Below are 15,157 nucleotides of genomic sequence, written 5' to 3'. Positions count from 1 at the left end.
ACCTAAAATCAGGCTACGTGTCGTGACAACTAAATTTCAGTTTCTTCTGCCCAAAGTGTTTTGCGTTTAGGGTTTCAATTCAGGAGGACCCAGGTGAAAGACAGATGTGGACAGTTCAAAAATGAAACCGGAAGTAGGCCTATGAATTGGAACAGCGTTAAAGGGACAACGAGGAGTATCTATTTGGTTATAAAAAAAAGTCTCACGTTAATGTGGATGAATCTACGCTACCCACACTTGTTAATGGGCCCTTTTTCGATAAATATTGTTTTGTCTCTATCATTATTTTGTTATTATTAGTGGTGGCGGAAATTGCTGGGCGAGCCGACCAGCGTTTTTTTACTTTCCGTTTCGTGGCGAGTCATGGGAATAACGCAGCCGAATCACCGTTTATGGTCGGAACTACGACGGTATGTGATCGTCTTCCAACCTCTGACTTTAATTCTTGATGAATGAAAACATGAGTCTGTCTTGCGCCGGTCAAAGAATTCCACGGTGTGCGCGGAAAAACTCCTCGTTGTCCCTTTAAAAAAAAAATCAGGTAGTGATCCATCTCTTCTCTAGACGATCTTTGCCTCCCTCTCTCTCGCTCTCTCTCTCTCTCTGGGTTTGGTCTGCTGCTCCGTCCAACCATCGGCTTCTCGCTTCTGTCTCCAACCTCCGGATTCTTTGGACCAAAATAAACGTACACTATCCACGTTCTTCTGGGCGACCCAACGTTGACTGTTAACCGGAGGATTTACCGCCATTTTTTGGGGAGAGGGGGGCTCGAGCTCGGTCGTATCCAACTCCCTCCACTTCTAATTTATATATATTTTTTTGACAAACCTGTTTTTTTTTGGTGTTTTTTTTTGGTAATCTTTTATCTTGATATTTTTCCCCCTCCGCAGCCGAAGTGATGTCCGTCGCGGGGCTGAAGAAGCAGTTCCATAAAGCCACACAGGTGAGAACCAACGGCTCTGTTTATGTTTGTGTTAACGAACAATTGCTACTATTTTAACACTTTTTTATTGCGTATAAAAAGACACAGTCAGGAAGCCGACTGAACTGATATGAAACAATAAACACGGTGTTTTGCTGAGCTCCAGCAGCGATAACGACGCTCAGCAGCAAGCGACTGCATGTAGGGGGGTGAAAATGATGAAAATTTGAATTTAATTGCGCTTTTTTTTTGTATGTCCCTAATGAGACCCCGTTGTTGTCACATTTAACAGTAGTTTTCAGTTTGAATGTTGTCGTTTATAGACTAGCCTACATAATATCGTGTTTATTCGTGTTAATGAGCTTAAATTAGGCAAATTAAACGAGATTTGTGGGTAAATAACAGGCTGATTTCTCGCGGTGTTTTGTGAAGCTGTGGATTCAATAACATGGGTAAAACACACACACACACACACACACACACACACACACACACACACACACAAACACACACACACACACACACACACACACACACACACACACACACACACACACACACACACACACACAGTCACAGGTTGGGATGTAATATTACGTAACATAATGTGAGTTGAAACTGCAGAGCTGATTGGCCGCTGCTGCACGCAACAGGGAATTCCCTCCATCCTTCACTCATCCCTCCATCCTCTCTTACACCCCCAAGCTTTTTTTTTATTAGCCTGCTATCTCTTTATTAAATGCACCCACTCTCTTGTTGTTGTCTTTCTTTTTTCTTTCTGCCCTCCCTCCATCTTCCACTGCCTTCCTACCTAAACACTCTTTCATCCCTCCATCATCCATCCTTTTATCTCATCGCTCTTTCTCGCCGTCCATCATCCTTAATGGATAACCAGCTCTTTTACCTGTCTCTTTATCCTGTTTTACATCCCTCCTTCATTCCAACATCCCTGTCTTTCCATCCATCCATCATCCCTCCTCCTGTCTGCATCCTCTCTTCACTCGTTTTCATTAACATCCCCTCATCATTCCTCTGATTGGCCATCCATCATCACTCCTACTCAACATCCTTCACATCCCTTCATCTCTGTCTTTCATTGCATCCACACCTCCATTATCCCATCTCTCCATCCATCTCCTTTACATCTTTCTTTCTATCTTTCCATCCATTCATTAGTCCTTATTTTCCTCTTTACTCTCTCCGCTTAGTCATTTTCTTTTACATCCCTCCATCCTTCTATCACTCTTTTCGTAACCACCAGTTCTTTCTCTTTCATGTCCTTCCATCCTTTAATGTTCATTTGTCATTTTTCTTTGCCTTTCCATCCCTCCATCATCCCTCCATTGCGTTTCCACCCCATTATTGACACCTCTCTGTCCTCTTCCTCTTCGTGACCACCTTTCTCCACACCTCCATCCTCCACCTTTCCATCCCTCTTTCATGTCTCTGTGCCCTCTGTCCTTTTGTATTTGGAGAAATCCTTTCATCATCTCTCCACACACCTTTTTAGAGTCATCCTTTCATCGTCCTTTGATGTTTTCCACCACCACCACCACCTCTTTCTACATTCATCCTCCCTTCTGTCCTCCATTTGAATCCCTCCATCATCTCTGAGTCCTCCTACCATACCTTCTTCTTCTTCCGCTTCTCTTTGAACATCCTCCACATCTGTATTCCCTCACATCGCTACACATACTATACCGTCCCCTCCATCCTCCCTGAAACATCCCTCTGTTATCCTTCCATCATCAAGTCCTGACATTTAGTACTCGCATTTCTGAATGAACATGTTTCAAAGTTGTTGTTATTGGTCGTGAACAGAATCACAGAGATTCACAAAGACGACCTTTGACCTTTTGTTTGTTGTCGCTGTTAGAAATGAAAGTAGAGAGAGTTTGACTGGTTGAGACGAACAGGTGGCAGTACCTGTAAATGAAACCTTCTAACTACTACAGTGCTGTTTACCTCCAGTACTATAACTGGTACTTATTCTTCTGTTCTTCCTAATATTGCTGCTCTTGAGGTTCAGAGGTCCAACTCTGAGCCACTACCTCCATTGTTGTAGAGGCCGACTTCAAAATACCCAAGATACCCGATCTAGATATTTGAAGGGATAGTTCACCCAAAATTCAAATTTCTCATGTCGACTAAGGGCTGGGAGAAGTTTCAGAGTCCTCCATGCCTTCTCTGAGTTACAGCGGGGCTCCGTGCAGCACTGCATGTCCATATGACGTTGTGAACGGAGCTCACTTTTCTTCGTCCAAAAAGACACACCAAAAAACATCCAAATACCTCCATAGTGCTCGTCTGTAATGTCCCTCTTGTATTGAAGCTCTGACATGAGAAATTGTTCTGAAAAATCTATGTTTTAAGCTTGTTTGTAGCGGAAGCTCCCAGTGTTGCTCTGCCGGAATCTCGCGATTTGCTGAGCCGTGAATTGGATGTCAATGCAAATCGCGCGAGATTTGCACAGACACAGGCAAAGCAGTGAACTGAGACACTGGGAGCTTTGAATTTTGGGTGAACTATCCCTTTAATCAGTACCTGGGCCGATGTCCGATCCTAATATTGGATCGTTGCGTCCCCATTGAGAACCTCATTGTTAAAACTTTTGCTAATGCGAGTACGCAACTACCACTTGTGCTGTAGGACTTGGGTCCAGGCTTCGGTTTCAGTTTGGGACCAACGTGCAACCTACAAACTGCTAGCGTGTCGTGTGCTACCAGTATTAAGCTACCACTAGTACTTCTTCGTCCACTGCTGCTGCTCTTAAAGCTAATGCTAGTTCTACCACTGGTTCTTCAGATCTAGACTCGGACTAAGACGGCATATTCAGATGTTTCAGTCTGGACCAGATTGCAATTAACTGCTAGCAAGTTCTTCTTACTGCAGCTGTTCCTTAGTACCTCATGTTAGCTCCTATGATGCTCCAGTTTTGAGCGACTACCTCTAGAGTTGTACTTGTTGGGATATTTCAGTTTGAACAGGAGTGCAATCAAGGGATATCATTTGTTTAGCAAGACTACCAACACTTCCCCCACTACTACTGTTGAAGCTTGTACTAGTTTCACCACTCCAACTGATACTAATAGTCTACTTGCCAGCCCATAGGGCCCCATTGTGAACCCGGAAATGTTGAGTACCCCAAAGTTTTATGTTAGAAATAGATAGTATGGGTCCCCAGTATTCAGAAACTGCCGGATGCTAACTTATATATATTGGGCAATTAGCATAACAGACACAATTAGCACAAATTAGCATAATTGCCTATATGGGCAATATTTCAACAAAATTGACTTGGCTGATCTGGGCGATATTGGAGTGGTTTTAGGGGTTATTGATGATGCTGAATCCATTTCTGACATTTTCAAAATGGCTGTCTAAACCGGAAGTGACCAGATTTTAACCGCCAGTGGGCCGATTTTGATGGATTTCAAACCGGTCACTTCCGGTTTAGACAGCCATTTTTAATTTTGAAAATGTCAGAAATGGATTCAGCATCATCAATAACCCCTAAAACCACTCCAATATTGCCCAGATCAGCCAAGTCAATTATGCTAATTTGTGCTAATTGCCCAATATATATAAGTTAGCATCCGGCAGTTTCTGAATACTGGGGACCCATACTATCTATTTCTAACATAAAACTTTGGGGTACTCAACATTTCCGGGTACTCATTGTTGGCAAGTAGACTATAATGGAAATGCTGAGCTGTCACCAGTCAGTGTTGTTTGATTTAAGTCTTGGTTTCAGTGCAATCTAATCCCTAACATGTTGTAAAAAGTTCTACTTGTATAACAACTACTGCTGCTCCTCCTGCTACAGTTAAATCCTTGTTTACATTAAGTCTTCTTGTTCAAAAAGACTCTGGTTGAAGCTGAGCAGTAAAAAACACAGTCTACATAAAAATGCAACACAAAATGTCACAAATTCAGCATTACTGGCATCTTAAAACAGTCCAAGAGCTGTGTAAACATCTCAAACCATGACATCATTAATTCCAATCTTAAAATGTCTGCTTGCTTCTTCCCACACCGAACTCTTTATTTATTATTTCTATTTTGTGCCAAAGCTGATGAGAAGAATCAGATCAATCTCAGTGTTTGAAGTTTCAATATGCCATATTCAACAGTTGGCATCACATTTTCATCAAAAACTATAAATAAATAGCCTGATTTAAATCCCGGAGCACTTTAACTCTTCTGGAAGAGACTGGAATGACCGGCGGACACTGTGGACTTTGACGGGTTTGGATATTTTCCATCCTGTGCAGCAGCGTCCCAGATTCAACTGTGGACACAGAGACAACATCCACTGGATCTGTGCCTGGTTTGAATGCAAAAAATATGAATCATTCAGTGGTTCAGTCTGAGTATTGAACGTCGGGATCAAGTGTGAAGTACTTTAGTTTTGACCCAAAAAGAAAATCACCACTTGTCTTTGTCCATTTTTGGCTTAGCTTGGAGTTTGGAGGCAGAGCAAACCTCACAGAGGCAATGGCCATCTTTATTTATGGATAGGGATTTGTATTGGCAAAGGCTAATGTTACTTAATGTTTTTGTTATGAGCTGAATAATACTATACTTCATTATTACGTTAAAGAAAAAATAGCAAATATCGTCTCAGTTCTTTACTAGAAGAGTTATTTTTATAGCTACGTCGGAACCTCTGTGAGTCTAAATCGATGAAAATGTTGTTTATTTCACACTTTTCATGCAGTAATGTGACACTGAGAGCTTCAGTAATGTCGATTAAAAACTGTAAAAGAAACCTGATCATCCCGCTGGAGGAGCTGGACTGTTTCCAGTGTGTATTACAAAAAAAAACAAGAAACACACCCAATCAATTAGCTTCACATCTGTGTTTTGTCTCGACCGTCATCGGGGCAAATTCTTGCACATTTGTTGCATTTGACAGATGAGGCGACGCTGATAAGGAGAGGAGATGATGTTTATTGATTCCTGACCGGGAACTGGGTCACTGCAGCAGAACAGAGCAGGAAATAAATATTAAAAAAAAAAAAGTACAGCAGCAGAAACAGAGACACAGAGTCCTGGAGGCTCAGACAGCAACTCCAAGACACGAGACTGCACAGCGCTACGACTCTGTGCCTCGTCGTTATTGTATAATTATATCAAACCAACAGGAAGTGAGAGAGGTGCTGCAGAGTCATCTTAGATTTATTATGAAATGAGGAATAAATAGAGTTTTCTTTACATGACTATCATTAGCATTTAAAGGGGAAATCAATTTATAACATTTTTGCAACAAACAATATTTAAAGGTTAAAGCAACAGAAGAAACTCATTTACCGTCCCTGCGGGGTGATACTGTGATTGTAGCTAAAAGTCATTAGTATTTTAATGCAATTTATTGAGGTGGAGTTTACACATGAAGAGACTAAATTACACCCAGAGGCCCAAGGAGAAGATGAGATTTATTCTTGTTAATGGTTCAAACAATCCTTTTTTTTTTTTTTTTATTAAATAATTTAACTTGAACGCCCACAGATTGAATAACATGTAAGATACATAACATCTATGACTAATGTAATGTGTCATTTCACATTCTCAAAAGATGAAACGGCCGATAAGAGAGGAGCTTTAGAAACAACTCGACACTTTGTCGTCTGTCTTAGCCGGAAAACTGAAGATCTTTGTCTTTAAAACAGCTTCACAGTTACACACTTTAAAGGGGTAGTTCACCCAAAATTTAAATTTCACTCATTATCTACTCACCCTCATGTCTTCATCATTCAGTTTCAGAGTCCTCCGTGCCTTCTCTGAGTTGCAGCGGGGCTCCGTGCAGCACCATATGACGGTAGCGAACGGAGCTCGCTTTTCTTCGTCCAAAAAGACACACCAAAAAACATCCAAATACCTCCACACTGCTCGTCTGTAATGTCCCTCTTGTATTGAAGCCCCAACATAAGAAATTGTTCCGAAAAAATTAAATAAGTCTATATTTTAAGCTTGTTTGTAGCAGAAGCTCCCATGTGTTGCTCTGCTGGAATCTCGCGCAATTTGCGCAGCCGTGAACTGGGTGTCAATGCAAATCGCGCAAGATTTGCACAGAAACAAACAAACTTAAAACATAAACTTATTTAATTTTTTTCGGAACAATTTCTCATGTTGGGGCTTCAATACAAGAGGGACATTACAGACGAGCACTATGGAGGTATTTTTATGTTTTTTTGGTGTGTCTTTTTGGACGAAGAAAAGTGGTATCCATTCAGAGAAGCCATGGAGGACTCTGAAACTTCTCCCAGCCCTTAGTCGACATGAGGGTGAGTAGAAATTAGAATTTTGGGTGAACTATGCCTTTAAGCAGCAAGAAGTCTCTAAAACAGTCGGTCTCTGTGTTTCCAGAAAAAGTTGCTACAGGAGGAAATTGTCAATTTCTTGAGGACTATTTTCAGTGGCAGATTAAATCACATTTGGTTGGTTCTGGTGACCACGCATGGTGTCCTGGGTCAAAGTCTACGACCTCTCGTCTTTGCTGACGTTTTTACCTCGGATGCCTTTGGGAAACGAAGACGCCAACAGTCGGTCGCCCTCTGATTGGATGGGTCAGTCTACTTCCTGTTCACACCAACTTGCCGATGCCAAGTGTACACGAGTGATCAGGTGTGTGTCTTGTGTTTTCAGGTATTTTTGTTCAGGAACAGCATTATGAAATGGAAGTGTAGTCGTGTGTGTCCATGGTGACGATGGGACACAAACACACATTCACTGTTAAAGGTGTACAGAAATGGCCGTTTGTCCTGTTTGTCGCGCCGAGTTGTCACGAGCTGCAACACGAGTTTACCCGAGTGAGGAAAACGAATTTGATTGGTCGTTATCGAGCGGGCGGGATATTCAAAGCTTGGGGCGAGACCGAGCTCCGTGTGTGTGTGTGCGTGTCTCAGACGTTTGAATGACGGATGACGGATCCAATATCAGTGGCTGGTGAATCGTGTACAGGCTGACGTATAATCCGTGCGCCTGCATTATCCAATGCGGAAAAAAAAATACACACTTTCATCCCGGATTTACTCAAAAATAGAATTTTGCACAAAGTTTGGCCTACAACGTCTGAAAGATGAGTTATCACATTAATTTTATGACCCAAAGTGGGCTCAAATTCAATTTTCTTTTCTGTACACCTTTAAGGAAAAAAAATGTCACCGGCCTCGTCCACCTGTGAATCAGCTGTTGATCCTTTTTTTTTTTTTTCATTCTTTGTGTGAAAAGAGACGAGCGTCGTCACAAAGGAGCAGCAGCAGGATATGAAAAAACACTGAATCACATGTTGATGAGAAGCAACGGCGTCTCCGAGGTGATGAGATGTTGACAGTGTGAGAGAGAGAGAGAGAGAGAGAGAGAGAGAGAGAGAGAGAGAGGCCAGAAATAGATCTGTGAATCAACCACAGACGTTAATGGAAAGAAAGGTAGGGGAGGAGGAGAGCAGCTCTATCTATCTATCTATCTATCTATCTATCTATCTATCTATCTATCTATCTATCTATCTATCTATCTATCTATCTATCTATCCATCCATCCATCCATCCATCCATCCATCCATCCATCCATCCATCCATCCATCCATCCATCCATCCATCCATCTATCTATCCCTCTATCTATCCATCCCTCTATCCGTCTATCCATCCATCCATCCCTCTATCTGTCTATCTATCCATCCGTCCGTATATCTATCTATCTATCTATCTATCTATCTATCTATCTATCTATCTATCTATCTATCTATCTATCTATCTATCTATCTATCTATCTATCTATCCATCCATCCATCCATCCATCCATCCATCCATCCATCCATCCATCCATCCATCCATCCATCCATCCATCCATCCATCCATCCATCCATCCATCCATCCATCCATCCATCCATCCATCCATCCATCCATCCATCTAAAGCTGAGTTCAGCAGAAAGCACGGCGACCTGTAACCGAGGGCAACAGGCTGCAGCCGCCTGTTGAAGGATAATTACTGATGATTACTCACAACAGCGGCTCAGTGTGACTTCAGGCTCTGCAGCAATTTTAGGTTAAAAACTCTCAATTTGGTGTGAAACACAAAACAGATTTACGTAACACAGCGCTGAGTCAGGATGACACTGCAACTATACGTTGTTATTTATTACGTCTAATTATGTTTATCGTAGATATCTGTTTTTGTATTTCAGGTTTTAAAGTGAAGAGATCTGAGATTACTTCAGGTTGGTCACATGATCTGGCCCATTTGGAGACAGGAAGTAGTATTTGGCCTCCATTTGTGGCGCCAACATTGATGAGATTTTAAACATTTTGGGGCCGAACGTCCTGCAGAACAAAGTGACGCCAGTAAAACTGATCAATAACTTTTAATCTGAGACCAAGAGAAAGAACCTTCAGTTTCTGATTGATCTCCTTTTGATGGACCGATCGTTGCAGCTCTGATGTGAGTTGACAATTACGGTGCAGAAGATCATTAGTTCATTGATAAATGTGCTGGTGGCGCTGATGATGGTGACGATGCAGATAATCTTCTCCAAACTGTTTCTTTCCTTCAGTTTCCATCCGAGGTTTCAAACCAAGACTGAACCTTCATAAATTATAAGAAAAACCAACTTAAAGGGATAGTTCACCCAAAATTATCTACTCACCCTCATGTCAACTAAGGGCAGGGAGAAGTTTCAGAGTCCTCTGTGGCTTCTCGGAGTTACAGGGGGTCTCGGCGTAGCAGTGCATGTCCATATAACGGTTGCAAATGGATACCAACTGTCTTCGTAACAAAAAGACACACCAAAAAACATCCAAATACCTCCATGCTGCTCGTATGTAATGTCCGTCTTGTATTTAAGCCCCGAAATGCGAAATTGTCCCGAAAAAAATTAAATATGTCTATATTTCAAGCTTGTTTTGTAGCGGAAGCTTCTCGAAGCTCCTCTTCCCGGTTCGTCAAATTTGGACGAACTAGGAAGAGGAGCTTCGCAATTTCGCATTTCGGGGCTTTTTTGGTGTCTTTTTGTTACGAAGACAGTTGGTATCCATTTGCAACCGTTATATGGACATGCACTGCTACGCCGAGACCCCCTGTAACTCAGAGAAGCCACGGAGGACTCTGAAACTTCTCCCAGCCCTTAGTCGACATGAGGGTGAGTAGATAATGAAATGAAATTTCAATGTTGGGTTAACTATCCCTTTAAAGGGAGACATTTATAATAATTTGAACAGAAAAGTTGTGAGGAGCCATCAGACTGGTAGAGTCTGACATTGATCTCGACTGTGAGTTGATGATACGATGCAAATGTTTGTTGGACTCTAAACAGTTTCCTGTGTCATCAAAGCAACCAGGCTTGGACCCTCAGGAGTTGTTATGTGCAGAAAAACCAACATTATTGGTTATTAGGGACGTGTGTCCATGTTAAAGTCTAGCAACGACTTTCTGGGTCATAATCTGAACAGGAAGTCGTTTTAATGTGGAATTTCCTAGATGATTTAAAAGTGTGGTGAGTGATTTCCCGTTGTTCCTTGTCCCAGTGAAGGTTTATTGTGTCTGAGCTCAGGTGTGGTGGACGGCGGCTCGTCCAATCAGGTGCGAGCAGTGGGAGCTGTGTTTTTTTGTGAGCAGCAGGCGATGAATTCTGGGAGCATTAAAACTTGATGGGAGCGTTGACTCGTCGCCCGCGGAGACTTTAATCTAGGACACATCTCAGCGTGTGTGTGTGTGTGTGTGTGTGTGTGTGTGTGTTTATACATGTGATTCTGTCGCGCTCGTGTTTTACCGGATGGATACCAGAAACCAGAGCTGAGCGGCGACACCGTGGAGCTAAACGCCGAGTGGCAAGATGGTGGCTGCTACTGCTGCTGCTGCTGCTGCTGCTGCCACCGCTGGGCAGGAAATAAGACACCTCAGTCCACCTGGCTGAATAAAACATGAAGGAGAGGGAGGGGGAGAGGGAGGGGGAGGGAGGGAGATCGATACCTGGATGTACATAAAGAAAAGAGTGAAGAGGAGGGAGAGGAGGATGAGGAGTAACAGGGGTGAGGAGAAGAGGAGGAAGCAGAAATACAGAGATGCTCAAGTCGGTGGTCAGGGCCTTTATTTATATCACCTGCAGAAAACATATGGAAATACTTGTTTTCACAGTTCATCCCTCTGTTTTCACCTTATATTATATTCATATTTTGTTTGTTTTTATACTTTATTAAGTTTGTTTTCAACTGTTTTCCAACCCTCTGATATAGGGCTGCCCCCAAATAGTCGACCAAGCACTGGTCGACCAAAAAATCATTAGCCGACCAAAATTTCACTGGTCGATTGGCTGCAGGAAAAAAAACAAAAAAACATTTGGAGCTGTGTCTTTTCAAAATTAAGTCAAAGTCAATATGACTGAACTGTATATGAAAGGCTATAGGGCCTTTAATTTGAATGGCCAGATACAGGAAGTCGTGACATGCACGCGCTGTAATTTTTTGTGTATTCTCCGGTTTTTCCCTGTTAAAAGGGTTTTCTATGGAGTTTTTCCTCGGTCGATGTGAGGGGTCTAAGGGCAGAGGATGTTGTTATGATGCTATGTGAAGCCCTTTTAGACAAACTGTTTGTAAAAACGGGCTATACTAATAAAATTGCCTTGCCTTGCCTTTTTATTACACGGGGGTCAATTAGTCGACTAATCGTCATAAAATGACAACTATTGGTCGACCATGAAAATCTTTGGTCGGGGGCAGCCCTCCTCTGATGACCCATGGGAATGTTCCACCAAAATGGCTAAAACTGTTGGATAACAGAAACGACATAAACTGGGAATCGAACACTCTTCTCTGTGTGTGTGTGTGTCCATTGTTTGACTGCTGCATTTTATTTGAGAAACAATGAAGATAAAAGAGAGAGAGGAAGAGGAAGCAGGTTAGAGAGGAACAAAAAGGACAAAATAAAAGCACCGATGATGGATGGACCAAAAGAAAGAGGAGAGGGATGAATAATTATCTTTCAGGTTTAAATCAGCAGGAAAGATGCAAAAATAATCACGTTAAAATAAACATTACCACATCGGCTTGATTTTATTTTGAAAGGACAGATGATATTTTCTCCGCTGCTTCCCGATTAAACACGCTCCTCTCTGGTGGAAGGGACAGTGTTGTCGTGGCAACCACACACATGCCAAGAGAAAGCCACACACACAACACACACACACACACACACACACACACACACACACACACACACTGTGCTCTGGTTGGCTCACTCAATAATTGATCGGCCCTGAGGGGATGGTGATGACACGTGACGGAGGAGCGGAGCGGTTGTGTTTTATCACATTTAATGTCTGATGATGACCTTTGACCTCTGACCTCTGACCCTCTTATCTTATCCAAGTGATGGGGTTCAGTGACAGGTTAAAAGCTGGAGGTTTAAGGTTCATCGTCGCCACAGCAACAGTGTCTGACGCCTCAATGTGTGGTGCGATGCATTCTGGATAAATATCATTCTTACACTGATATAATATAAAAACGACAACATCATCCAACATTTTTTTTTGTGTGTGTTTGTTTCCATCACCCTGACCCCACGGTCGGTGCCCTTTCAAAATAAAAGCACAGTTTGGCAGCTAAAATGACATGATGGTCTGGTCGTCTCTAAAGATATTAGAGAGGTCAGAGCGTGTGTGTGTGTGTGTGAACAAAGTGCTGCACTGGTTGTAGACTATTCATCTTCTCCAACAAGAAATCGATCCACAGTAGACACTGCAAAAATGCAAAATCTTACCAAGAATATTTGTCTTATTTCTAGTCAAAACAAATCTCATTCTAGCTACTTAAAATAAGACTCATCACATTAAAAAGTAGCTTGTTTTTAGACACTTTTTACTTCTTTCAAGCAGATTTTCACTTGAAATAAGTAGAAAAATCTGATAGTGGAGCAAGTTTTTCTTTCTTATTACAAGCACAAAAAAACTTGCTTTCACTGGCAGATTTTTCTACTTATTTCAAGTGAAAATTTGTTTGAAACAAGTGAAAATGATCTAAAAACAAGTTAATTTTTAAGTGATGAGTCTTATTTTAAGTGGAAAGAGATTAGTTTTTACTAGAAATGAGACATTTTGACAAGAAATAAGACAAATATTCTTGGAAAGATTTTGAGTTTTTGCAGTGGAGGAGATAACAATCGCACGCATTTATCTCCTTTGTTTCTTTCTATGCAGATGTTTGTGTTTTCTCTCACGCTAGGAAGACACAAAGAGCATATTGCTGAGCATACTAATGCATCAACATCAATCTTCTCCCCTCCCTCCCTCCCACACTCTTTCCAGCTCCACGAACCCCGTCCAGAGCGATTGTCTATATTACGGCCTCCTTCTGTAACGCTATGTGTCTCTTTGCCGGGCGTTTTTATTGGCACATCAATCCTCAGAAATGCTGTAAAGAGAAACAGCAGTGCAGCCCCGCAGGCCTCCCGCACAAAACAAAACCCTCTCATATTCTGAATGAAGGCGCCTCTCGTCTGTCTGAGCTGAGTGTTATGAGGTCGAGCCGCCGAGCTATTAGCCGTGTAATTACTGGCTTTTTGATCCGATCTTACATACTGTGAAACAACATTGTGAGAAGTGTTTTTATTCCAATAATATTAATCCCTTCATTTATTCTTTCAAAGCTGTGTTACATAAGAGACTGTGGAGGTAATAGCAGCTGATAATAATGGTAATAATATGACATTATACTTAAGATTGGTGACTTGGTTGAGTCTTGAAAGGTAAGACTTATGATTTCCTTAAGACTTAAATGTTAGGATTTAAGACTTGCTCGAGGCATTAAGAAAGACTTGCTTTAGACTTGAAGATTAAAACTTGAGACTTTGAAGGGTACGACTTGAGACCTGCTTGAGTCTTGAAACATAGGGCTTAAAACTCGAGGGTTGAGACTGAAGATTAAGATTACTTCCTTGATTCCCAAAAGGTAAGACCTGAAAGTTAAGACTTGAGACCTGCTTGAGTCTTGAAAGGTAGGACTTGCTTAAGACTCGAGGGTTAAGACTGAAGATTATTTGAGACTTGCTTGATTCTCAAAAGGTAAGACTTGAGACTTGAGACTTGAAGGTTAAGACTCAAGACTTTCTCGAGTCTTGAGTGTTAAGACTTGAGACTCGAAGAAAAGGATTTAAGACTTTCTTGAGGCATTAAGATTAAAAGTCTCAAGACCTGCTTTAGACTTGAAGAGTAGCCTAAGACTTTTGACTTCCTTGTGGGTTAAAGGGTTGAGACTTGCTTGAATCTTGAAAGTTGGGACTTGAGACTTGCTTGATACTTGAACGTTAAGATTTGAGACTTAAATGTTAGGACTTTTGAAGATTTGTTTGAAGATCTGTTTGAAACAGACTTGTGACTTGCTTGTGGGTTGAAGGGTTAAGACTCAAGACTTGACTGTGCGACTAACTCCCAATACTGCTGTAGAATGTAATACGCCCAAAAAAATTTTTTTGTTTGTTTCTGAAGAAGCCTCATAATCAAAGTGTCTCACATCAGTTCGTCAAAAACAAACATGTTGTTTCTCCTGACATGAAAAAGTAGCAGAAAATAAATGACTTTTAGAATAATGATGTGTTTTATTGCGGCTCCTCATTCTGTCGGCGACCCCGTGGAGCTCGCCAGGGTTCCCGGGAAGCTGCTGCTCTTCAGTAGATTCGCAAACCCCGGGATTGTGTTGCTCATTACAAAGCAGTTATCTGTTATCTCCATCAGTTTGACAGGAATATTCCCTGAAAGCCCATCAAACACAAACACAAACACAGTGGTTTCACAGCCGGTGGATCGCCGCTCCAGCTGCTCTGTGCTGATGAATTGAACAGGGGCTCTCCTGACAGGGCGGAGGAGCTGGAGCTTTATGATTTGAATACAAATGAGTGGAGAAACAGACCTGGTACGTGAGTGTCTGATGGTGTTTGCTTTTTGATTCTGGTGGTTTTTCCTTCATATTTGTTTTTTACCCTCAGAAGATTTGCTCTCCGACTGAATATCTCATACCTCTGTTCTCTGCGTCTTATTTTATTTATTAATCATCAGCTGTCTGTTTCTATTTTTGATGTTCACTCGCTACATTTTCTCACCTCCTGTCACACACCACACTCCCCTTATCGGAAGTGTGTTGGTGTAGTAGCAATAGACCTGTTGCAGTATAACACTTCATCATCACACCATCTCATGACATCAAAACGCAATGACACGGCTATGAGGAAAAAGTGGAGGATATGAGTC

General features: G+C 41.8%; 1 protein-coding gene across 2 annotated transcripts in view; it reads left to right on the top strand.

Annotated features, from left to right (window-relative positions):
• Window positions 1-898: 898 nt before the first annotated feature.
• LOC311002125 (endophilin-A1-like) overlaps window positions 899-15,157 on the top strand; it is a gene marked incomplete at both ends in the record, with an annotated part of 31,765 nt that continues 17,506 nt past the window's right edge. For both annotated transcript variants that reach the window (XM_083993370.1, XM_083993369.1), the window contains one exon: window positions 899-943. In XM_083993370.1, the coding sequence (XP_083849496.1) occupies window positions 899-943 (45 nt within the window). The remainder of the gene's footprint in view (window positions 944-15,157) is intronic.

The sequence above is a fragment of the Trachurus trachurus genome (assembly GCF_905171665.1).
Source record: "Trachurus trachurus genome assembly, chromosome: 18".
Lineage (NCBI taxonomy): Eukaryota > Metazoa > Chordata > Actinopteri > Carangiformes > Carangidae > Trachurus > Trachurus trachurus.
The sequence above is the reverse complement of the archived record's forward strand: the minus strand, read 5'-3'. Positions and strand labels throughout refer to the sequence as shown.